This window comes from Peromyscus leucopus, chromosome 9 (assembly GCF_004664715.2).
Source record: "Peromyscus leucopus breed LL Stock chromosome 9, UCI_PerLeu_2.1, whole genome shotgun sequence".
Taxonomy (NCBI): Eukaryota; Metazoa; Chordata; class Mammalia; order Rodentia; family Cricetidae; genus Peromyscus; species Peromyscus leucopus.
This window is the reverse complement of record NC_051070.1, coordinates 46,726,271-46,750,510: the sequence shown is the minus strand read 5'-3', so window position 1 is coordinate 46,750,510 and position 24,240 is coordinate 46,726,271. Positions and strand designations below refer to the sequence as shown.

At 46.7% G+C, this 24,240-nt stretch overlaps 1 protein-coding gene across 4 annotated transcripts; it reads right to left on the bottom strand.

The window, feature by feature from the left end:
- Positions 1 to 432: 432 nt before the first annotated feature.
- Serp2 (stress associated endoplasmic reticulum protein family member 2) lies at positions 433 to 24,240 on the bottom strand. 4 transcript variants are annotated; one of them, XR_005092152.1, is made up of 5 exons: positions 23,584 to 24,240; positions 23,250 to 23,367; positions 17,240 to 17,312; positions 6,567 to 6,738; positions 433 to 873 (listed from the first exon to the last, which is right to left on the bottom strand). XR_005092152.1 is itself a non-coding variant. In XM_028878434.2 (4 exons), the coding sequence occupies exons 2-4, from the start codon at positions 23,331 to 23,333 to the stop codon at positions 833 to 835; spliced, it is 198 nt and encodes a 65-aa protein (XP_028734267.1). In that variant the 5' UTR covers positions 23,334 to 23,367; positions 23,584 to 24,216; the 3' UTR covers positions 740 to 832. The 4 variants fall into 4 exon arrangements, 2 of the variants coding, with proteins under 2 accessions (XP_028734283.1, XP_028734267.1); XR_003735519.2 differs by lacking the exon at positions 23,584 to 24,240 and having other exon boundaries at positions 23,250 to 23,506; XM_028878434.2 differs by lacking the exon at positions 6,567 to 6,738 and having other exon boundaries at positions 740 to 873; positions 23,584 to 24,216.

Below are 24,240 nucleotides of genomic sequence, written 5' to 3'. Positions count from 1 at the left end.
AGATAAGGGCTAATCAGACTGCCGCACACACAGTGTAGGCTCCTTTTCTGGACTTTAGGAGGGAAAGAACATCAAACCCTAAATAAGAGATAAATACATATCCAAACACACACACATGCACACATGCACACACACACACACACACATACACACACACACACACACACGCACGCACGCACGCACGCACACACGCACATGCACACACACACACACACACACAAACACACTTTTAAAAACAACTCAAGTATGTGATAAAAGCAACACCATCAGAACTGCCTACTGCTGCATTAGGGCAATGGTGTGGAGAGTCTGGGTGGGATGTAGTAAACCCTGCTCTGTCTGGTTCTCCATTGCATAACCAAGTCCTCGCCGGGGCCCATCCGTCTTGAGCTCTTCTGTGGTTTACTTCTGCTCAGTAACTCACACACGGTATTAAGGTTGAATGAAGACATTTATTTGTAAAACCAATTCCTGACACAGAAGAGACCGTATTGGCAGGATGTAAATGGGCAGTCGCTCAGAGGGCCACATGCACACCACAGTGAAACCCGGGGAACCGGACAGGGAGCACTACAACCGACCTCCCCCTCCCCCCACGTGGCTTCCAGTCGGGCCGGCAAGAGCAGAGTCCTTTCCACTGGAGGACACAGATGCAGGGAGATGTCCTGTGAGAAGGCAATTTGGTCAAACCTCCACCATGGAGTGGGAGGGAATAACAGGGGACCTCCTTTCTATTGCCCGCGGCTCGTTCGCTTGCTGTAGACCTGCTGAAGATCTCCGTGGCCCTCCACCCGCCAGCAGCAGGGCAGCAGCAGCCAACGCCCTGGCCTTCTCACATGCCCATCCGTATGCTCTGTATGATCTGGAAGATAGCTGGGAAAGGAAAGAGAACAGACGGCTCAGATACCAGACAGCCTAACGCTGGAAACCCAGCCCACCCTGTACCCGGCTTCTGCTGACCCTGCCTCTCCCTGGCTGGCTCAGAGCTGATTAGATACTTCCTAACAAGAGTTTACGTTGTTAACAAAGGGTCAGTGCATTTCTTTCGAAAAGACAGCCTGGCTCTGGCTGCTGATGGATGCCTCTGGGATTAATAGATAACTTCTGCTAATTCCACCAGGAGCTGCAGCCAGAAATCCCTGAGGCATGGAAGATAGCCTTGGCCTCCTTCCCCATCTACATTCTGGGGTTGCTGGGGAGAGAGATGTGGGCCTTCGTGCAGAAACTGAATGCATTAAGCACATCAGTGAGTCTGCCTTTTCAAAATGGCCATGACCTGTGAAACAACCAACTGGGGGGAGGGAGGGGGAGAGGCAGGCCAGGTGTTCAGAGCACACACACAGGGCTGGGCTCTACTGCCCATGACCCCGAACACATCTGTCTTTCTGCGTCCCTATGACTCTGAAGCCCAGTCTCTCATCGAGGGCAACACTGATTAGTGTCGGGCTCCACCTTTAATGAGCTGGGCTGGTGGGATATGGAGCAGGGTAAGAAGAGCCTGAAGGCCACTGAGAACTCCTGAGCGCCTGGAGAGAACTGGTTAAGTAATGCCTAGTCTGATTCTAGCTATTGACTTTTGGGAAAAGAAAGCCCTCTGTGTGTGTGTGTGTGTGTGTGTGTGTGTGTGTGTGTGTGTGTGTGGGTTCTATTGTTTTTGCTTTTTAAAACATCTTCCCCAGCAATCGGTGGCTCAACATGGATGATGATGATGACGCTCAGAAAAGCAACTCAGAGCGTGCTAATATTTTTGACTTTCACTTTGTAGAGGGAGGCTGGGCATCACCCACTGAATCACTGAATTAAAAAACAGAATCCACATAGAACTGTTGAGAGTCTCATTCTTCTCTGTACAATGCATCCCTGAAAATACCCAGGAAAATTCACTTCCTAAGCTGGGCTCTCAGCAACTCCCAGGAAATGAGTCATTTGGGGGTGATATCACCTCATGGGACTGAGTACCTGGAGGTTACATGGCTCCTAGCCCAATGCTTGAGACCAGGATGTTGAAGATCTCAGGTTCCTCTTTTGGATTTTGGAATATTTGCATCTATACTGGGAGATTTCTTAGGAATGGGCCCCAGCCCTCACCAAGGACTTCACTTGTGTCTCATACACAGCTTACAGCCCGAAGGACACTTTACATGACATTTTTACTGATTTTATGCATGAAGCAAAGCTTCATGGTATACGACTTCCCACTGGTGGCATTACATCATCACCAGAAAGTTCAGATTTTAGAGAATTTCAGATCTCAGGGGTTTTGTAGCAGGGATGTTCAACACTGCGATGTGTACAGGAGCTGTGCTTAGAGATGAGAAATGCCACAGAGAGCCCTGGGAAATCTTCCTTGGACAGCTGGATTTTAAGATAAATAAGTGCTAATGCATTCCCCTGGGGGGACATTTCCCTATAGATACACTGTATATATACATCATCATCTTCCTGAATTAGAAAACCTGATCATGACCTAACATTATCTCTTCACAAATATCCAGTGAGCATACGTAGCACTGTGAAAAACAATAGCTAACAACCCTTTGCTATGGCACTGTTATGCGGGAAGACAGTGTCTGGCCACCTGCACATCTCGGTCCAGTTTCTTGCCCTTTTGTCTCTTTACTGTTGTTGCCTCTGGTCACGTCTCTGGTGTTACTGCACTCACACGCACTGTCCTTTTGTTGCCATGGATCAACTTTAAGCAAAGACTGTTAGGACTGTCAGATACTGTGAAGGAGTTAGTTCGGCAAGTTATGATATTTAATTCTGGCTCCGATTGAAGGTTTTCTTGGCTAACTTTGGGTCCTTGGCTGGCTCTTGATGAGAAAGTTTTTCTACCAGAACTTATAAACTTGAAAAAAACACCTAACATTCCTGTCCTCCCCAGCAAGCCTGACAAGAAGTACAGATTAAATAAGCAGTCGGTATTCTGACTCAGGAGGGATGATGGCACAGGGGAGCTAGATACTCTGTCACGGTAAGAAAAACACACACACGTGCGCATCCGTCACGTTCTGGGCTGAGAGTCATCCTGATCTTCTCAAGCCAGTTGATCTTTATAAAGAGCAGGTTAGATCACGGTGGAATGGCTTGAATCACAGCCACCACGAGTGGGCAAATAACTTAGTGTCTCTCCAGCTAGTCCCTCTCTTCTGGGAAGCAAGTGCCAGTATTGGTAACATGCTCACGGTCATGGTCAGGCATTAAATGATACAACGTGTGTGAGGGATCCTCACACACTGAAAATACAACGCACGTCATAAGTCATACCTGCTGCAGTTACTGGAACAGACTGGGACCAGGAATGTTTCAGATTTCTCTCTTTCTCTCTGTTTGAAGTTGTTTATACATACACAATGTGCTACTACAGCAATAAGGTCCAAGTCTAAACATGAAAGTCATGTATGTTTCATTTATATCTAGCACATTTAGCTTGAAGATTTCTGTTTTAAAAACATCTCTCTCTCTGTCTCTGTAAAAACATCTCTTTCTCTGTCTCTGTCTCTGTCTCTGTCTCTCTCTCTCTGTGAGCATGTGTGTACCTGCTCATCAGTATGTGCACCATGTGTATGCTGGCTCCCTTGGAGGTCAGAAGAAGGCTATGTCTTAGTCTATCACACTTCCTATTGTGTTAATTTGTGACTTTAGAAGTTCTAGGTCAGGACAAAGCTACTTGATTTACTTGACAGAACTGCTCTTAGTCTAAGGAATCTTAGACAAAATTGGTAAGCCTCAGAGTGGCAAGACATATATTAAAGAATTTGCCGATTTGAGTATTTAAAAGTAGTTGTGATATCCAATCCTAGCTGAAGCCATGAATTAGCATACCAAGTATTTATTACTTTTAATTTGCCTACAAAACAACCCCCTCTTGGAGAAATGACTGGCTGAAGTCTATTTTAGTTCACATCTAAGACCCCATAGATGGGGATGTTTATTATTCCTTTTCCAGTGGTCTCAATGTCTTCAAGAAGTTTTCTACATTTTAAACCAATTATTTTGCTTGTTATTCTGTGTGCCCGCCAACACTGACCCACACCATGACCCCGGCCCTCTAAATGCTGACTTTCCACGCCCGCAAACAGGAAGGGAGCCAGCGGTGAGATCAAAGAGGGAAAGGAAGCAGGGAGTCTAGACCCTGACAAGTTAATAACTTAACAGTGGGTGAACAAAGCTGAGAAAACAGCTGGATGGGCAGCGGGAGAGGGAGCCGAGGGCAGACTAGATGGGGGTGGGGGTGGGGGAGGGTGTGCCAAGAAAGGGCAGGGAGGCGGCCATTCCAGGCCAGCCACCAGGTCCTGGGCGGGTCACAAACAGAGGCCCCAGGGAAGTCTCTGCAGGAGCAGGATCTGCCGGAGTGAGTGGCACCTGCCCATCTGTGTTTGGATCTTGACCCTCAGAGACCTTAGATTGCAGCTCAAGGTTCTTTACCTTCTCTCTCTTAACCGACTCAAGCTTTAGTGTGTTTGATGTTCTATCTCCCTATGGCTGGTTCGCATCTCTAAAGATGTTCACAGCCGTTCTCCTCATGTCCTCACACCGTATTCCCACCTCAATCCCACTCACTCTACCTTCTGCTTTCTCCACGGAAGCAGTGTTTGCTCAAGTCACAGTGACCTCTGTGTCACTTAGTGTGACAGAGGCTCCTCAGCCTCCTTTTGCCTCACTTCCCTCCCCCATCACTGGGTGCCCCGTCTGAAGTGAGCCCCGGTCTGAAGTGCGCCCCGGTCTGAAATGCTCCCCGGTCTGAAATGCTCCCCGTTCGCCTTTGGGATGTCTTAGCCCCATTGTTTCTTCTTTTTGGCTCTTTCCTGTCAGTGTTTTATGGGGTTATCTTCCTCCACCACACACTGGGGTTGAGCACTGAAATCCCTCCACACGCTTAGTGATTTGCCTCTCCTCGTTCTACCCTTTCTCCTGAGGTGAGCTGTCCTGGCCCGCAGAGCTAAGGGCCACTGGTGATCGCTCACAATGGGACTCTCCATCCCTCTGAGCCGCAGATATTCGCTCTCTGTCTTCTAATTACTGTCAGACTTCTCACTCTGCCTCCCCACTGACAAAGTTGGTGACATGGTCTTACATGTAAACACAGAACTCTAGTGTCATCCATGACCTTCCAACTGATGATGCCCTGTGGACTTTACATGGGTATCATGGGATATGTATTCTCTCCATCTCCTGAGATACCACCCTAGCTCAAGTCGCTACCATCTTTCCTGAACTCTGCAATGACTTCTAACCGCTCTGCTCAGGCTCCTCTTCAATCCCTTTCCTGCAAGAAACTCAGATTTAGCCTTTAACTAAAAGCAGATAGGATGGGGGGGGGGTTACCCCCTGTTTAAAGCAAATCAGGAACAACTTCTTGCTAAATTCTGTAGACCTGCAGATTCTGTGCCTGCCTACCTGTCTGGAGTCACCTGGAAAAGTCTTCCCCTTGCCCAGAAACTCCCTCCTGATTTCCAAAACTCCCTGGCTCAGTCACAAGGCTTTCTCCTAGGACATTCTTTCTATCCCAAATATGTGCTCTCTCCTGCCTCAAGACCCACTTTCTCCATAAATTCAAAAGGCATTTCCTTAAAAAGAATGTCTTTGACACCTTGGAGCAGATAATCTTACACATGAGTGCATGCCATGATCTTCTGAGAATGTGTTGAAACACAGATGCTAGAAAAATCAAATACCCAGTCAACAAATAAAAAACAACAAAAAACCTATCCCCAGTGAATAAATCAGCTAATGAACTGAATAGACAGTTCTTAAGCCTTTAAAAAAGTGATCAATATCCTCAGCCATTAAGGTAACGCAAATCAAAACTGCTTTGGGAATCTACCTGACTGCAGTCAGAATGGCCACCGTCAGGAAAAACAGAACAGTGACCGCAAATGCTGGTGAGGAAGTGGGAAAGAGAGAGCCCCATGCACGGACGGTGGGAATATCAGTTGGTTGTGGGCACACGGAAGCCATCACACCCCAGAGATGCATGCACATCTGTGTTCACAACTTCACTATTCCTAACAGCTAAGAAATGGAGCCAGCCTCGAAGCAGCTGCAACTGTGAATGTGCACGCACCTCTGGGCTGTGTTTCATAGGAAAAGGGCAGAGGCCAGGACTCTGCTCCAATGGGAGGCTCAAGGCCACTTTTACTGTAAATAAACACTTCGCGATAAGAGATCCAGAGAGCTGCTCAGAAGAGATCAAGGCAGGCCAGTTCAATATCCGTTAGGTAGATAAGATAGCTGCAGAAGTTGAACTTTATTTTTTATTAAGAAAGAGATGGACGAAGGTTGGTTAAAGAAAAGCATGGGTCCCCTGAAAGATAGGCAGAGGTGTCAGGAGACAAGGCGCAGCAAAGGTGACCCAGTAAGCTCTTGGCGGGAGACACACGAAGACACAGGCAAGCAAGGCACCATTTTCCGTGGGCTGTCTCAGGGAAGAAAGAGTAGAGAGAGATGCCAGACAGGGGTCAGGGCAAGAAGATGTCAAAAGGCAAGTGCCACCAACCAAGACAGGGATGTCCTCCCAGGAAGAGACCCCACACGGGGCATGTGACAAAAGTGTCCCGGGTCACCTTGGAAGAGCTGATGGCTGCGGAGATGTCTCCTCCAGACTGTCCATCTTGATCCTCTGGGGGTGTCCGGTTCTCACGCACCTCAGGATGCTTTCTGGGGTGACTCCCTCTGGGGGCAGTTTCCAGAATGTTCTGCCAGTCTCCAGGAAAAGCCAGTATTTATGTGGTCAACCTGCAAACATGGTTGAATTCAAGTCTATCCCGGAGCAAGTTTCCAGGAAAGAGGGAGGGGAGTAGAAGACTGGGGAACCAATGGGAGGTCAGTCTGTGTCTGGGAAACCAATGAAAGAGCAGCGGGTAGCTGGGGAAAGATCTCTCGTTTGGGAGCAGATGGTTAGACATCTGGAATGTTTAGAAAACACAGTTCTCTGGCAGCTGAATCCAGAGGATGCTTTAACAGGAACTCTTTTCAATGCAGGCATACCCAAGGCCTAACGTTAGCAAACTTTTGCTCCACAGGGCTTTTAGGAAAATCATATGAGAGGGAATTGTGGGGCAATAGAAAGCAGATTGAAGTCCCCCAAATCCAGAGCACTAACTGTTAGGCCACAGGGTCACATGGGCTTGGGGTCTCAAAAAGCTAGATTTGGGAACTAATCATCTTAATGTTTAGATATGAGATTCTGGCTGGCTTTCTCTATGTGTGACAGTTTGATGGTCTGGAAAAAGGGATGTAGCAGCCTCCCTGGAGGGGGTTGTGTGGTTAGGAAAGAAAATGCACAGAGCCTGGCATGACAATGAGTCCTCAGGAAATGGTCAGTGAAAGAGTAGGAACAGACCTTGCTCTCATCCCGTGGGCTAGATCATAATGTGTTCCTTCTGGAAGCGGAGAATAGGTTCCCTCTGTCCCCAGCTCTCCCTGTCAGATGCAGCTGGTCAAGATGAGACAGGGTGTTTGCTAGCTCAGAGCTCACTATGCATGTCTGCACCAGCATGAAGCAAGGTGACTGAAAAAGCGTAAGCATTTACCACCTTGGTCAGAACTTCGCTGGGGAGGGGGAGGGAGGGAGGTCGCATGAAGAGGAGCCGGGTACATCATTACAGTAAGAAAAAAAAATAATCAGCACTCGGGAGGCAGAGCCAGGTGGATCTCTGTGAGTTCGAGGCCAGCCTGGGCTACCAAGTGAGTTCCAGGAAAGGTGCAAAGCTACACAGAGAAACCCTGTCTCAAAAAACCAAAAAAACAAACAAACAAACAAACAAAAAAAACCCATAAAACCATCCCCATGCTGCCACTGAGCATTTTATATGTTAACTGTCAATCCTCAGGAGGAGCTGTCAGGAGGATTGTGAGTTCGGAACCAGCCCCATCCTCTTTAACAATGGGAGGCTTGAGGCTTAGAGTGGGCATCAGTAACTTGGACACAGCTTGGTGGCTTGCGGCCAACACACTCCAACGCGCGAGCACCTTCTCCTGTGTTCCTGGAAGGTCTCGGAGAGCAGCAGCCTTTTGCAAAGGGCTGAGCTGTTATAAAAGGTCCCACTTGGGTGACTGAGCCTTGGGTTCAAAGACATGTCACCACAAAGCCGGTGACCATGTGAGGGTCACACAGGGAATACAGGGCAGAGACACCACAGGGAGTTGGAGTTCTCTGTCCTTCCTCGTGTCTCTGGCGTATTCATGACTCAGTCTTTTCCCTCCCCCATGCCATTCTGAACATAAAAGGCCAGACTTCAGGAAGGTCAGGGTGTGGCCCTACTGGAAATGGATGCCCCAGGGCATTGACTCAGCGACCGAGCTGGACTATTTGACACCTGAGGCTGGGCATGGGGAAGAGTTCAGACCCAGCAACCCCAGGAGAATCACTTCAGTTCTGAAAAGGCCCTGTCTGTGACGTGCTATCTCTGTCTTCATACCCGACCCCAGGGGCAGCGTCCCTGAAGAGTCCAGGAGAGTGCAACCTGTCAACTGACCAACAAAAGCAATGCCCCACCCAGAAACAGGGGAGTTGGCTGGCTGCACAGCACCAAATAAACAGAGCAGGCTCTGTGCTCAAGAGGGGTCTTAACTCTGGAGTGAGAGGCCAGCTCCAATTTACGATCTGGTAAGCAAAGATGGTTGCCGCTTTCTACAGATACAAAAGTCAGAATATCTAGCAACACAGGATAATAGGCCTACACACACAGACAAAAACACACATGGACATAAAGATATGTACATACACAAAGATACATACAAACACACATACACAGAGATAAATACATAGACACATACAAACACATACACACATAAAGACACATAGACACACAGATACAAATATATACACATAAAGATAGATAGACACACAGATACATTCACATACATACAAATACACACAGGCACACACATAGGCACATACACATTGACACACATACATAGTCTCTCTCACACACAAACACACACATACATGTTTATACATATACACAATAGTACAGACACATATATGCAGACACCTTCCTCAACACACACCCTATCCTCCCACATACACAGACACTCAACTTACACACATGCACACAGACATTCACACACATACACAATACACATGACTTTCCATTCATTCACAAACACACAGAAATCTAAACATATACATAATCATACATTTAATAAGCCCATATAGCAAATATACACATGGACACACAAACACGTATACAGACACAAACACATACAAACATAGAACTCCACAAATATACACAACACACACACACATATAAATCTACACATCAATAAACATATACACATGGAAACACATGGATACAGAAATACAGACACGTATATGTAAATACACACAGATAGAAACCTACACATCAACACATAGAATATCAGTACATATATAAACACATAAATACACAAATACATACACAGGCACAGAAACACAGAACCTAAATGTCTTACACACTGACTAACACACATGTACAGAAACACATACATAGACACACATAGCAACGATACCACTACGTCGATTACAACAGTTCTCTTAACTTATTAAGCTTTGAGCAGAGGAGAAAAGGTGGAAAATCACTCGTCCAGGGTTTGTTCTCAGAAAGTGTTCTGTTTATAAAATACAAACTCACTGGCAAATTCATACAATACAGCAAAGTATGCCGGAAATAAGGGTCATTGGTCAATCCTATCCACTGCAAGTCCCCCTGATCGGGGAGCTCACGAATGCCCAGGCTTTGGGAACCCTTAAAACTCCCCCATTCTAATTAGGAAATCAATATTAAGGTTGGCCAGAGAGGAGAAATAAAATTGAAATAAATACACAATGGAGAAATAAATATCCTGGGAAGGAACTGGGGTGTGACTGGTATTGAAGAGGGTCTGTTGGAGAAGCAAAGGATGCTGGGATGGAGTGGCTCCACCGATCCCAGCTGAAGTCTACCCAGGGATGGAACAGGATACACCTTTGCCACAAAGGGAATGCTTCAGATTGCCGCTCTTTGCCACTGGGTTCAGGAGAGATAAGTAGGGCTGTAAGACTATCCAGAAGCATGCACGTGCTAAATCTAAATTTAAAAAATCACCCAGATAGAATATTAAGAAAAGACCAAATGTTTAGGAGACATCTGGTCAAGGAAGGAAGTGGAAAGCACTGAACACAGTTGTTCTGTGAAAATTAGAAAAAGTTCAGTCTGGAGGCAACCGAGATGAGGATTTGGCTTTGGTGACCACAGTATGTTCATGGCAGACATCACCAACCAGTTGCTACCTATTGTCTAAGAATCATTTTTTAAAAAGCATTGAAGAGCAGAGGGCTGGGAGTGCAGCCTAATGGTATAGTGTTACCACTCCGCATGTGTAGAGGCCCTGGTTCAGCCTTCAGCATCACAAAACAAAAACACCGACCAACCGATGAGGAAGAAGAGGAGAAACGACCAGGGGATTATGGTTTGATGCACAAACAGCCGCAATGGGATGCATCAGTGGTCTGGGGGATGGCATCAAGTGTGCATGTCTGCAGGAGGCTGGAGGAGACAGCAGACAGCAGTGTTGGTGTGACGGCATCTCTGGAGGGAACAGTCACAGGCAGACATTCCGGAGGAAGCTTGTCTTGAGATAAAAAAAAACCAAGTAGTCCTCTGACGCTATGAACCATTCTCTAGCGGAGGCGATTTTGAAAGCCAAGACTGACTGTTCCAGGAGATGCTTATCTGCAAAAAGGCCTCATTGCTTGGAAAAAAAAAAAAATAGAAGATAAAAAGAGGGACAAGGCGGGGTGGTGGGGGTGGGGTGGGGTGGTGCACAATCTCCTGCAGGGCCCTTGAATTCCTTAGGCTTCAATAGGGGGCAGGATCTGAAGAGATTAAGTAGAGAGAAACAAATCCAGCCAGTTCAGCAGGCTCAAGCATTTCCAAATCCCAGACGAAGAGCAGGTTCGTTTTTCATTTCAGACATAATCTATATAATATTAATAAAAAATAAAGCTGGCTATGACATTAAACAACATTTAACAAAGCAAGAAATGGTCCAGAGATGTCCCCCGTTGGTCAACAGTAGTCTCAAAAGAATACGTGATTCCTAATGTTTTGAATTTCACAAGCAAAACACCCCAAAATGGGAGTGTATGAGCATTGCTTTAAGGAAATGAAACATACTTTTTTTTTTTTTAATGCTTAATTTGAAGTATAAACCACTATTTGCTGAGGTTGGTCCGTACAGTGGTACTTCCTTCCTCTTGGGTGTCGGGGGTGGGGGTTGGGGGTGCTTATGCTTTATCACATGAGGAAACAGGTTTAGCCTTGAGAATGGCTCTCATTCATCCTCAGGGGCAAGAGGCGGGCAGGCATGCAGGCTGATGGTTTTCTGATAGATCAAGAACGGGAAGTTGAGGCTAGGCCCATCAATTAGATACACAGCCTGGAGAAGGAGTGATGTGAGACTACTCTTCCATAGCGGGACTGACATTTTCTGCAAGGCACTGGTATCTGTGATGGATGGTGGCAGGCTTGGGCTTGTAATGGGCCAGATTCCCAGAACCATTCGACACCTGTGGTCGACTGCTTTTCTCTTCCCCCACCCCCCGTCCCCCAACTTGGAGTCAGAGTCTTGCTCTTCCTGCCTCAGCCTCTTGAGTAGGTGCTGGAATTATAGGCCTGAACCGCCACGCCTGGCTCTTATCTCCATTTTCTTAACAAGCAAAGCAACATGGGGCTGGAGAGACGGCTCAGAGGTTAAGAGCACTGGCTGCTCTTCCAGAGGTCCAGAGTTCAATTCCCAGCAGCCACATGGTGGCTCACAACCATCTGTAATGAGATCTGGTGCCTTCTTCTTCCAGAGGTCCAGAGTTCAATTCCCAGCACCCACATGGTGGGTCACAACCATCTGTAATGATATCTGGTGCATTATTCTTCCAGAGGTCCAGAGTTCAATTCCCAGCACCCACATGGTGGCTCACAACCATCTGTAATGAGATCTGGTGCCTTCTTCTATGCAGACAGAACACTGTATACATAATAAATAAATCTTAAAAAAAAACAAAAAACAGAAAAAGAAAAGCAACATGGAGAGAGTACTGACTTGTCCAGTGCCATTCATCTGACTACAGAGGCTCCAGGCCTTGAGCCCTCATATTTGGCAGACTCTTAACTCTCCTTCTTTCTGAGGCCTCTTACAGGGTTGCCAAAAAGTCCCTTGCTGGAGACACCTTTTGCAGTCTCAGAAAGTGGAGATATACTTATTCTGCAGGTGCACTCGGCAACTCTGTACTTGCCTTTCCTCGGGGTAATTGTTAGAGGTCATAGCCAGCTACCTTGGCAAGAAGCAAGAGCAGGTTTGGCTGGGGTGGTGGTGGCCTCAGGCAGCCGGGGGGGGGGGGGCGGGGGGCTCTTCACCTGGCTTCTCAGTGTGGGGACTGGGGACGGCATTTCCTGGATGTGGGTCTGTGCTGAAGCCTTTGGATGAAGACTCCAGAAAGGGCAAACGCACCAGACAGAGAAGGCCACAGAAGGGAATGCTGAGAAGTAGTACAGGATTTTCATAGATTTGTTAACCAGCTTTTCCACATAAAGGAGCAAGAGTGGCCAGTAAGTGAGCATCTGTAAACACTAGCTCCCTGGCAGCCTTAATTCTCTCTGAGACTGCGGTGAGAAAAAAAAAAAATAGAAAATGTGTGTTTCTTACTACCTGACTGACCTGAATATTATTTACCACCAGTACTCTGACACTATTTCTAAAAAGGGCACTTCGCTCAACCAATCATCATCTAGGAAAGTAGGCTAATAAAATAAGAGAATGAAAGGCACAAGACTTCCAAGAGATTAGGATAGACGATCAATATCTTTACTCATAGGAGATGTTATCTTGTCCTCAGTGTCTCTAGGAGAACACACAAAAATAAGAGAAACTCAATCCAGGAGCTCACAGATGGCAAGAAGACCTGGAAGCTGTCACGGGAACTTGGTGGGACAAAGCTTTTGTCTACACCAGGGGGAATATCATGTTTGAAGACGGCACAGAGGGTGGAGAGAGCGTGCGGGGGTGAGGGTGGGGTGGGGGTGGGGGGGTGGAGGGGTGGGGGTGGGGGGTGGGGTGAAGCTCCAATGCACCTTGCATGACCATGGCAGGCAAGCACAGCAGGATGCTTGTGTCTGAGCTGCAGTGAGACACGAGAGGGGAGCATCTTCGCGGTGCTGGATTTTAGAACAGGGGCACTGGCCAGACACTCCAGGGATGAGGGTTTCTGGCGTTCCAGTGCCTGCAGGAAGGCTCATCACTCACCTGAAGAAGCAATACATGGGGCTAGAGTCGACAAAGTCACACCTTTTCAAATGGAGAGAGAAGAGGGGTGGGAGGTGTCGTCCTTGACTGGGAAAGGGGAGAATGTCAAGAGCTGGGAAGGTTCTGCAAGATGAACTGACTAATCCTGGAGGGCCGGCAATGGGGACAGATCTGGAGGAACGAGTGAATGTGTTTTTCATGACATGATCTGTTTAGAAAGGGCCGTGTACACCAGGGACCAACCAGGAGGAGTGATGAGGGAGAGCCGTGGCCAACTTGAGCTGAGGTGTATGAAAACAATACCACAGCTGTTAAAAGGAGAAGTGAGGTGGGGGTGGGATGGGGGGATGTGCATACTATTTTTAGCTGTAACTTGAAAAGCGATGAGCCCGATGCTTTGGGACAGTGGCAGTATGTTACGAGGGGACAGAAAAAGTAAGGCCTCTCAGCTCCTATAGTTCACCTGTCTGGAGAAGCAAATCGGTCTGGCTTAGAGAGACTGAATGAGTTGCCACAAGAAGAGTGGAAGGGTGGGGTATGTGGCAGAGTGGGAAAATGTCCGGCATGAAGGAGGCCTTGGGTCTTATCTTCCACACCCCCAGAAAGAAAAAAAAGAAAGGAGGGAGGAGATGGATGGGTACAGTAAGTGATCTGTTCTCTGAGCCCTTTTAATCCAAAGTTCGAGGACTTGCTTATAGGTCCACACCCCAGGGACCTGACAGACTCACAGAAAAGGTAACAAAGCCTATATAGACAACAGTCCTGGTCCCCGAGAAATGACTGACCTCTAGGAGTGTCATGGAAATGTGGTATTTATATAACGGACATGGATTTGAGAAAAAGGAGCCAAATCAGAACGCTCTACTGACTTGTACCCAGACAGACAGGTTGGAGGGCTACAATGTCCTTACTGCAAACCTTGATGCTAGAAAGTAAACATGCATTAGCTAGTATTTACTTGGGACCCGGGCAACAGGGACACGAGGTACTGTGACTGGGCTTGTGGGGTGCCTCTGTGCCTATGGCACATCCTGTTCCCTCTGGCGGAGACACCTCCCTCACCCCATCTGTTTGAATGCTCACTTCCAACTACAGGAAGGTCCCTCCTCAGCCCGTGTGATGGGGAAGGCCCTTATCCACATCGCTGAGCTAATGCGGTCAATGTGGTGTGCTCTCTCCTGGGCTGCACCAGCCCCCCTCCTTGCCTTCCCCAATGCCCACAAACACCTACATTGTTTGCATTTCAAAACCCAGCATAGAGCCAGGCTGCAAGGTGCAGAGGTTCAAAGTCAAGTTAAAGGAGGCTGCCTCACTGTGTTTTACAGTTTTCTCCAAGTCTAGACCTTTCATCGGTGACTTGGAGCTATAATATGTTCAGAGGTCATAAAGCTGGGAGAATATAATTATATTAAAAGCTCAAGGTTCAAGATCCATCTGTCTATAGACTGGTCATAAAGCCTAAGAGCACAGATAACTTTTTAATGTGGGCTGGCACACGCTAAAGGTAAAAAAATCAGAGGTAGAACACCAGAGGCTGTGAATTCCAGATGAACATATGTACACACAGAGGGAAGTGCTGCATTAAGAGACCGTGTCTCTTGCAATTGTGTACATTGTTCCCACCAATGCAGTGCCGACGAGGAGTCATATGTTAAATATATCATGTCATGTCACTGATCATATTGCACAGTAGATCAGAACATCAGAACACCTCTTATTCTGTATGCTTGTGAACTTGGCCACTTTGAAAAGACAACTGACAGCGAACAATAAAAGTTTTAAATCATGGAGCTGTATATGAGCTCTCAAAACCTAGACTTCATCTTTCTAAAGTGGCCAAGTGCCTAGAGTATGGGCGGTACCTGGCCATCCATCTGGGCATCCACCACCTTCTCACTCCCCTGGACACCTGCTGTGTGCCAGGTGCTGTGCAGGATCTACAGACTCGGTGGGGAAGAAACACGGCCTCTCTGGACCACTCTTGTGGGAGGAAGTAGACAATAAGGGAGGAAATGAGATCATTTGAGACGATGAGGAGGAGGACCAGAGGAAAATGAAACAACATGTGTAGGGGGACAGCGGATTCACTGGGGGCAAAGAGGTGCACAGATGTATCTTTGAGGTGGGCAGGGAACTGATATGAAGACTGGATGGGGCTGGTGGCTGACAGGGTGACACTCAAAAGCACGAGGGTTAAACTGAAAACTCAGGTCACGGTAACAGAGGCAGTAGTACGATCAAGTGGGGTGACAAATCTACTGCCCCGGTGGTCACAACAATTCCAGGCTATCTTCTGAAGTTGCTAATGCTGTCCTGTAAGAAGGTCATTGAGTGCATCTGGGAGAAAGGTCTAGAATGCACATCTTTTCTTTTTCTTCTTCTTTTCCTCCTCCTTCTTCTTTCCTCCCTCCCTCCCTCCCTCCCTCCCTCCCTCCCTCCCTCTTTCCTTCCTTCTTTTCTTTTTGGTTTTTCGAAACAGGGTTTCTCTATGTAATAGCCCTGGCTGTTCTGGAACTTGCTTTGTAGACAGGCCATCCTTGAACTCACAGGGTTCTGCCTGCCGCTGCCTCCCAAGTGCTGGGATTAAAGGTTTGTGCCACCAATGCCTGGCTTAGAACACACATCTTTTAAGGCAAGGTTGAGTCAACTAGGTGAGTTTAGTCTGAAGAAGGATCTACCAGGCACTCATATTAAAAATATCTGCACATTCTGAAGAGAGCAGGCATTGAGTTTTGTTGTTATTTTTGAGACAGGGTCTCACTGTGTATCCAGTGTTGGCCTGGAACTTTCTGGGTAGCCCAACGCTGGCCTCAAAATGATGGTCCTCCTGCCTTAGCTACCCAAGTACTGGCATTACGGACATGCACCACGGCACCTGCCCAGGAATAGACTTTTTGCTTCTTTGTGAAGTAGGCAGCCCATTCTTGGAAATATTCAGGGGTTGGGTGAATGTATTCAAATCAGTGGCAAGGCACTCACATACTGGGTAGCTTCCCCCAGAGAAAAGCTGATGAGGGTTAGAATTCTTATTTTTTTGAGTGGATAATTTTCTCTTCTTGAAACATAGAGTCCTCTTGAAAATATTTCAGAAGATAATGCTATCCCGGAGCGCTTCAGATGTTCTAACCCCCCAGACCTTCTGTTCCCTTGGGAAAGCAATCTCTTAGAGCTCAAGTAGCTGGACCCGCAGTCGTGATGGGCTTCTCTTGATATTGGAGCAGAAGTGCGTCTTGGTGGGATGCCTAAGCGTACACAGGAAGACACAGGCTTCTTGAGGTCCCTGTCCTCAGAAACAGAGAGGACAGAGGAGGATGGGGACCCCTGACACTATGCCTTGAGTTTAGAAGAGGTAATATCCACTTATTAGTATTGCAGAAACTTAGTCTACTGGTACCAAGAGCCCAAGCAAGGCTCCACAAACAGCACTGAACAGAATTGCATGCTTTTTTTCCCCCTTTGCTCACATCCCTTGTGCATATGTGTGTATGTATTTGCAAGCGTTTAATCACAGCTCTCTGAACTTACCACCCCAGACTATCAAGATACCCAGATCTGTGGCTTAGGTCAAAGGCTCTGTTCTGGTTGAGCTTTCTGTAGAAGGTTCTAAGGCGTAAAGTCCCTCCCTGTCTTTGGAATGTGGGTTTATCTTGAGCAGACAGGCATTTTACCTTTTGTTCCAAATAATCTAATCTATATAGGCTGTGTGTATACAGAACAACTCAACTGAACTGCACAGCATATATGTAACGCATTTGATTTCTTGTAATCATTTTATGATTATGATTTGATAGTGTATCAACTCTGCCTCATCATACTTGGGATAGAAACTAAATAAAAACACACCAAGATTAAGGTTTAAGGCAGGGATGACCTTGGACCCCAAATCAATACTTCTTTGTGTATTTAGGCTGTGGACAAAACATGGTTTCTCAAGGACAGTGGAGAACATGGGCTATAATTCAGTGAAGTACCATACCTGAGCCACAGACAACGAAAACAAACAGTGCCAGCAGCCATGGCCCAACAGGATATTTCTCTTCTTGTGGCCTCTGTAAGGGAATAAAAATTTAAGGTTAGGTTCATTGATTCAGGAAACATTTTTACAGGGTCCTGCGAGGTTTTAGATGTGCTAGGATCCTACTGTGTACAAATGACAGATTTGGTTGCAACTCTTCGTGGGTAGATACACAGCTGAGTAAAGCCAATTATAAAAGACTGGGGTAAATTCTGTAAAACAAGTCATTTATTACTTTATTAATGTTAATGAATTTGGTGCTCTAAAATACTGTAGGGGTGAATGAGGTATAAATATATAAACACACATGGTGATTTTAAAGGCTAGTGATAATAATAATAATTGTGTCCATCTGTTGAAAGCATAGCCCAGGCAGTCCATGTATGTTATCTCCAGCACACATGGCTCCGTGCAAGGATTATTATTATTCCTATTTTGTAGTTGAGAACCTGAGATTCAAAGTTTGCTGATGAGTAAGAGATGGGATTCAATTTATTACCAAGTTTAGGTATCTTTTATGACTAGGTCACCTTTCATTCTCATGTCTGTGCATTCCCAGAAGGATCAGAGAGCACAGACGTTTCCCCCGAACCATCACTATATTGAAAATGGAAGAAGCCTGTGCAGCAGAAATCACTGTAACCCACAAAAGTAATGCAGCATTCTGGGGGGTGCATGAGAGGGGAGCAGAATGTTCTCAAAAAGCTGGTAAGCCTTAATGACGTCTGCACCTTAGAGAAGTCTCCACATACTGGCAAGCAGGACAGCTTGATCTGCAGGAAGAGCCCGGCATACGTGATGCTCTTCTCAAAACAAGAACAAAGGTATAATAAGAATATCCCTCTGCTGGGCGTTGGTGGCGCACGCCTTTAATCCCAGCACTTGGGAGGCAGAGCCAGGCGGATCTCTGTGAGTTCGAGGCCAGCCTGGGCTACCAACTGAGCTCCAGGAAAGGCGCAAAGCTACACAGAGAAACCCTGTCTCGAAAAACCAAAAAAAAAAAAAATATCCCTCTGCAACATCTCTAGGCCTGAGTGCAGATGCTCCAGAAGACCAGAAAAATGAACAGAGCACACCTAGGTTTTAGGGAAGACAACCAGAAAAAGCAGTGATTTATCAAACAGAAAGGACAAAGAAAGAATTTGCAGGGGGAGACAAAACTGAGCTTGCTTCATTAGTAACTTGAGCAAAAGATTGGCTACATTCAGTATAAGCTAAAGAACTGCCCACTGGTAGAAAAAAACAATCTGTAGATGTTTACTTGTGGAACAAATCACAAACTCAAGCTGTGGGCTTCAGTTAAGGGCTGTGGACATCTGAACAGATACACAACATTATAAATTATGGGCTCAAGTCTATGCAGATCTGACAGCTACCCATTTGGGAGGTGTACTGTGCTAGTGTTTCGAAGGGAAATGAACGCTATTGAGAATGTAATTTCCTGACACGTTGAGCAAGGTTTAGTAAAGTTTTGAACAAAACAGTACAATCTTCCTTCAGTTGGCTTTCCTGGAGAGTTTACTGTATTAAAAATATGAAACATGTTGTATTTATTAATACCTGACATTCATAATTAATGCTATTCCCCATTTACCAGGCATGATGGTACACACCTAGAATCTCAGAATTAGGTGGCTAAGACAATATGATTGTGAAATCTAGGGTGGCCTGGGTTACAGAGTAAGTTCAAGGCCAGCATGGGCCACCTAGGACAACCATATTTGATTACATAGATATCGTATACAAGGCCCTGGTCTTAGTCCCCAGTACTGGAAAAAAAAAAAAGATAGGAATTCCTTATTTTTCTATAGATTAGGCTACAATTTGTTAGGTCTCAACTTACTATTACATTTTTAGCCTTCCCGCTCTACCTCACTCAGGTTCATTGATCATTTGTATGACCATTTGTATGTTTTCTTGACATTTTTTTTATAGTTTGGAATTACTGACTCCCAGGGGAATATGTTTAATGTCAATCTCTCCACCATACTGGAGGCCCCATAAGGGCTGATGGGTTTCTTCAAAGAAGAAATATATAGCGTCAATGTATAGCAAAGCTGGCATAGATTTAAATAAAGAGGATAATAAATGTTCATTAAAGAATGAATGAGCATGCATATTTAATTTAATTAAACGTGATTTCATAGGTCAGGTAAAATGTGAGTCTACAAAGATTATTGTCTATTTATTTTGACACAGGCTTTCTTCTAGTCCAAGCTGGCCTTGACTTTGATGTGTAGCCAAGGATGATCTGACCTTCTCAACTTATGTAGACAATGAAGATCGGACCCTCTTCCTCCCCTTTCACTTCCCAAATGTTGGGGTTACATCCGTGTGGACCACCACTCCCAGGTTTATATGGTGCTGGGATCAAACCCAGGGCTCCTACCTACATGCTACATGCTCAGCCGTACTTTTAATAATACTTCGTAGTAATTGGTAGTAATGGGTGGGTCATCCCTGTTTTTCACTGACTAGATACTGAAGTAGAGATCAAGGTGTTAACAGCAGGTCAATTTTGACTAAAGATGAAAGCCATTCATTCTTGGGCCTTGACCGGCGTGTGTGTGCTGGGAGTCACAATATGACAGGCTGTTGCTTCTGGCCGGGAAATAACCAAGTAAGTCTTTAGGAATTGCACAATAGGACTTTACTGTGTCACCCCTTAGCACATAAGACTAGGTCAAGCTGGGATCAAGTCAGCCACAGAGATTTCAAACCACGTCACTTGAACAGAGTGTGACATCTACCCTCCCATGCCCTCCTCTCCAACTTCACTGCTCTAGTTTCCGTCAGTAACCCATTGAGGGGTCACTGTTGCCACTCATGGCACGTTACAGAAAGATTTATCCTAGCTCGATTCCCAGCAAGGCCAATAAGTGAATCCAGGAGCCTCTATATGAATCACTGGGCTATCCAGTATGCCAAATGGAGACCTGTATTTTATACCTACAGTGAAACACAAATTATTATTGCGTAGCCTGGAGTATTTAACATAAAATTCTTTGGGAAGGCATTCCCTAGTGATGGAAATTAGCTGTGGACTTTGAGAGCTCTGGAGCACACAGCTGATCATAATGCCAGTACATGCCCTTTGGAGAGTCTTAATTTTTTTTTTTTTTTTCGAAAGGTTGCCAGTACAACCTCACTGGGACAATTCACATAAGCCCCATTGTAGCATGAATCTTGAATGGTCTTATTAATGAGAACAAACCTAGTGCCAGACATTGGGGTGAATACTGGAAGATCAGAGAAGCAGAACAAGCCACAGCTTCCTCACCTCGCCAATTCCTCAGCTGATCCTGTTTCCTCAGACTGGAAGCCTCTGTGTCCTCATCTAGAATGAATCTCAGCTGAACTGCTGCTAGAAGCCTGAAAGCTTAACCAGCCAAATGCTTCTAGTTTCTGGTCCTCACACCTTATATATCTTTCTGTTTTCTGTCTCACTTCCTGGGATTAAAGGCTCACTTCTGGGATTAAAGGCGTGAGTCACCATGCCTGGCTGTTTCCAATGTGGCCTTGAACTCACAGAGATCCAGAGGGATTTCTGCCTCTGGAATGCTAGGATTAAAGGTGTGTGCTACCACTGCCTAACCTCTATGTTTAACTTTGTGGCTGTACTATTCTCTGACCCCAGATAAGCTTATTAGTGTGCAAAATATTTTGGGGAACACAATACCACCACACCCCATACTATTGCTGTAGGACAGAGAAAATTGTTCTACAGACATCCTGTAAAGAACAAGGCTCAACTTAAACATGAAGCCCCAATATGTGAGGGGTTGTCTTTTTCTTTTATAAAATATTTGCAGGGCAGCTCAGAACTCTGATATTTAAACCCCCCTTCCACTCTGAAGGAATCCTTACTGTCCAATCCCCAAATAGTCCTTTCATTTCTGTTTCTTGTATCAATCTGCTCTCTAGGAGGAAAGCACTGATTTATCCCAAAGCCATTGGTTAATCATGACAGACAGGAGCATCTGTATACGGTGATGGAGGTTGATTTCTGAACAACGAGCTTGAATTTTCAATGGGAACTTGCAAATCTGTTCCCACTTACTGGTCTAACCAAAATTAGCTGTCTTTTCTGTTACTTCTATCAAAGTATAACCATGTTTGACTTGTAATTAAAAAAAACAAGATTCAGGATTTACAGAGAGAAATTTTGCTTTCTTTTTGGATGCTGATCTACTTACAATACAGCTAACCAAAAGACCCTTCAAAACACCCCAAAACGAATGTTTACTGGGGCCCGGGAATCTTTCATTACAAATTTAGTCTGGCCAATTCCAGGTCCTCATAGGCTCGAGGCACTGTTGAGGCGGGCCATCCATGGTATGGCAGAACCTGCTAAAGGCACTTATACCACACATTTAATATAATTTAAATGTAGCCAGGGAAAGTTGAGTTGAAAGGCTGAAGACCAGTCTTTATACCTACTAGGTAGAGCTTTCCCATCGTCTTTTACTTTGGAGCCAATAGTCTTTTGTTTTGTTTTAGGTTCCCAACATTTTCTTCAGTCTACGGAGACTGATGGAGAAAACAAGCCCCACAAGGTAGTTCTTGTGTGGTTCCTTTTGCCCTCACATAAGCTGTCAAGGGAGATCCTTTAACCCCTGAACTCTGATTCCTTAACTCATCAGACACTGCCTATCTCCACTATGTCAGCAAGTAGGTCTGACACCCTGGGAAGGAAGAACTGATCTCCCAGAAACATAAAGTGACTGCTTTTAAGGTCAACTTGGGCAGTGGCTCCCTGCCCCCTCCCAGTAGAAACATATAGGGGAAACAGATCTCAGTAAAAATGTGGTTCCCATTCTACGATGCCTTGCCATTTTGTTCCCTCTAATCACAGCTCCAATCCCCCAAAACAGAGAATTTTAAGGGTTACTTAAGCCTGGAGCTGTGTATGAAGCTCTGAGTGGACTTTGACGCTATGGTTCCTCTGCTACAATTCTGCTTGGTTTTGCAGGAATTCCGGTGTGATGACTACACATCCATCTTTTCCCTCAGTTAATCAAACCAGCATAATTTCTTTGGCTAAAAGGCATTGCCTCATCAAGTCTGCGTTTCCAGACAAACCTCAAGCTTTGGCTGGACTTCCCCTTCATCTTTTAGGATAATAGATTCCAGGCGCCTTTGCAAACCAGCTCTTCGTGACGACGCAAACCCACTCCAGTCTCGGGTGGTTCAAAGTCACAGGCCTGACATTTTCTGTAGCAGACAACCTGGTTTACTGAAGGGAATAAAGATCTGCTCCTAAGGTACAGTTTACTTAAAATTCCAGGAGTAAAGCTTTAACCCACAGTTCTGGGAGCAAAGAACTCCTGGCAATAAGCTGGTCTCTACAGCTACAGCATCATAATGAGCCTGAATTCACAGGGTGAACGGAGACAGTAACGTGGCACTTAAGCTTTAGCCCAGTGACGGCTGGAGGCCTCATTTTGCAAGAAGAAGAAGAAGAGGATGGAAAGAAATGTGTGTCGGAATCTCACGCCCTACTTTTAAACCCTTTCAATTCATACTGGGAGAAGAGACAGATCACTATAAAAAAAAAAAAAAGGTAGAAAGAAAAATCTTAGTATGGGGGTGGGGAAGATTCCAGGGGTATAGTCTGGAAGCTGGGGATAAGTAGCATTCTATCATTCGTTCATCCATTCATTCATTCATCACATTCACCTACTCGGCTCCCAGCCCAGTTGGCTTCACTGAACCCTGAGATGCAGCTTTAAGCCTTTTCCAAGGACGATGAGCCATTTTTTCCTGGGGAGGCTCCACCAACCAGAGCCCTCTCCGCCCATGAGAAAGCAGAGCAGTCTGCGCCCCCAGAGCCCGGCCGGGTCCCCCAGTCTGCGGGACCCCGGAGGAGGGGCCGGGAGGCCTGGCATTGAGCCCGAGGCCCGCCTGCTCCGCCCCGCTCCGCCCCGCGGGTCCTGCCAGCTCGGCCCGGCCGGCGCCGCCCCCGCCTTACCAGGGTTTTGGCTACGTTTCCCCTCTGGGTGATGTTTTTGCTGTGCTTCTCGTTAGCCATCCGGATCCGCTGTTTGGCCACCATGGCTTGGGTGCTTGGAGATGCTCTCGACTCCCACCTGCAAGGATGGCCGGGGTGAGCCGCTGCCGCAGGTCCCCGCGGCCTGCCCGGGCGCTGCAGGTGGCAAGGCGCGGCCGAGCCCCGCGCACCCCGCTCCCCGAGCCCCAGCCAGCCGGCTCCAAAGAGAGGCCAGCGCGCGGACGGAAGTAATCTCTCATCTCAGGAAACCCTCTCCGACTTCCTCGCCATCCTTCCGGTCCCCCCAGCTACCTACCCTGCGCGGCCACCGAGGCGGGAAGCGAGAGGCGGCGGCTGCTACAGCGCAGCGCGCTGAGTGGAGGGCACCCTAGCCCAGGGTGTCTTCGGTCCTGAGATCGAACGCTGCGGGGCACAGGGTTCGGGTGACCCCGCGTTTGTGCGTGCGTGGGGGGTGGGGGACGCAGCTGTACCCGGCCTTAGTGACCCCCGACTGTGTTACCTGACCTCCTCAGGCCAGGCAGGGATTAGGGCACTGGTGCCTTCAGGCTGAAGTCTAGACCATATAGGTACCTCAAAAGACAAGCTGAACCCGAACAGGTTTGGATAGTACTGTTGAGGGACGGTCCAAAGGAACCTGCCCTTTAGGTGTCTGAGGGAGCCCCACAATGGGACCTTCTTCTACAGGGCTGTGCGAAGAGACCCTTTGTGACATAAGATGAGGAGCCAGGAAGCCTCTTTCCAGTCCCTGACAAATGTGGACGGGGTTCTCGAGGATGGAGTTGGACCAGACCTTCTCACCTTGGTAGTAGTGGGTATTACACTGGAAGAACGAAGCAGCTGAGTGGCTCATAGAGGATAAAGCAGTAGTGAGCCTACAGCCCAGGAAGATTTGGGGGTCACTGCCCATAGCCAAAGCGTTGACCGGGCTTGAATCTCGCACCCTACCCCACGC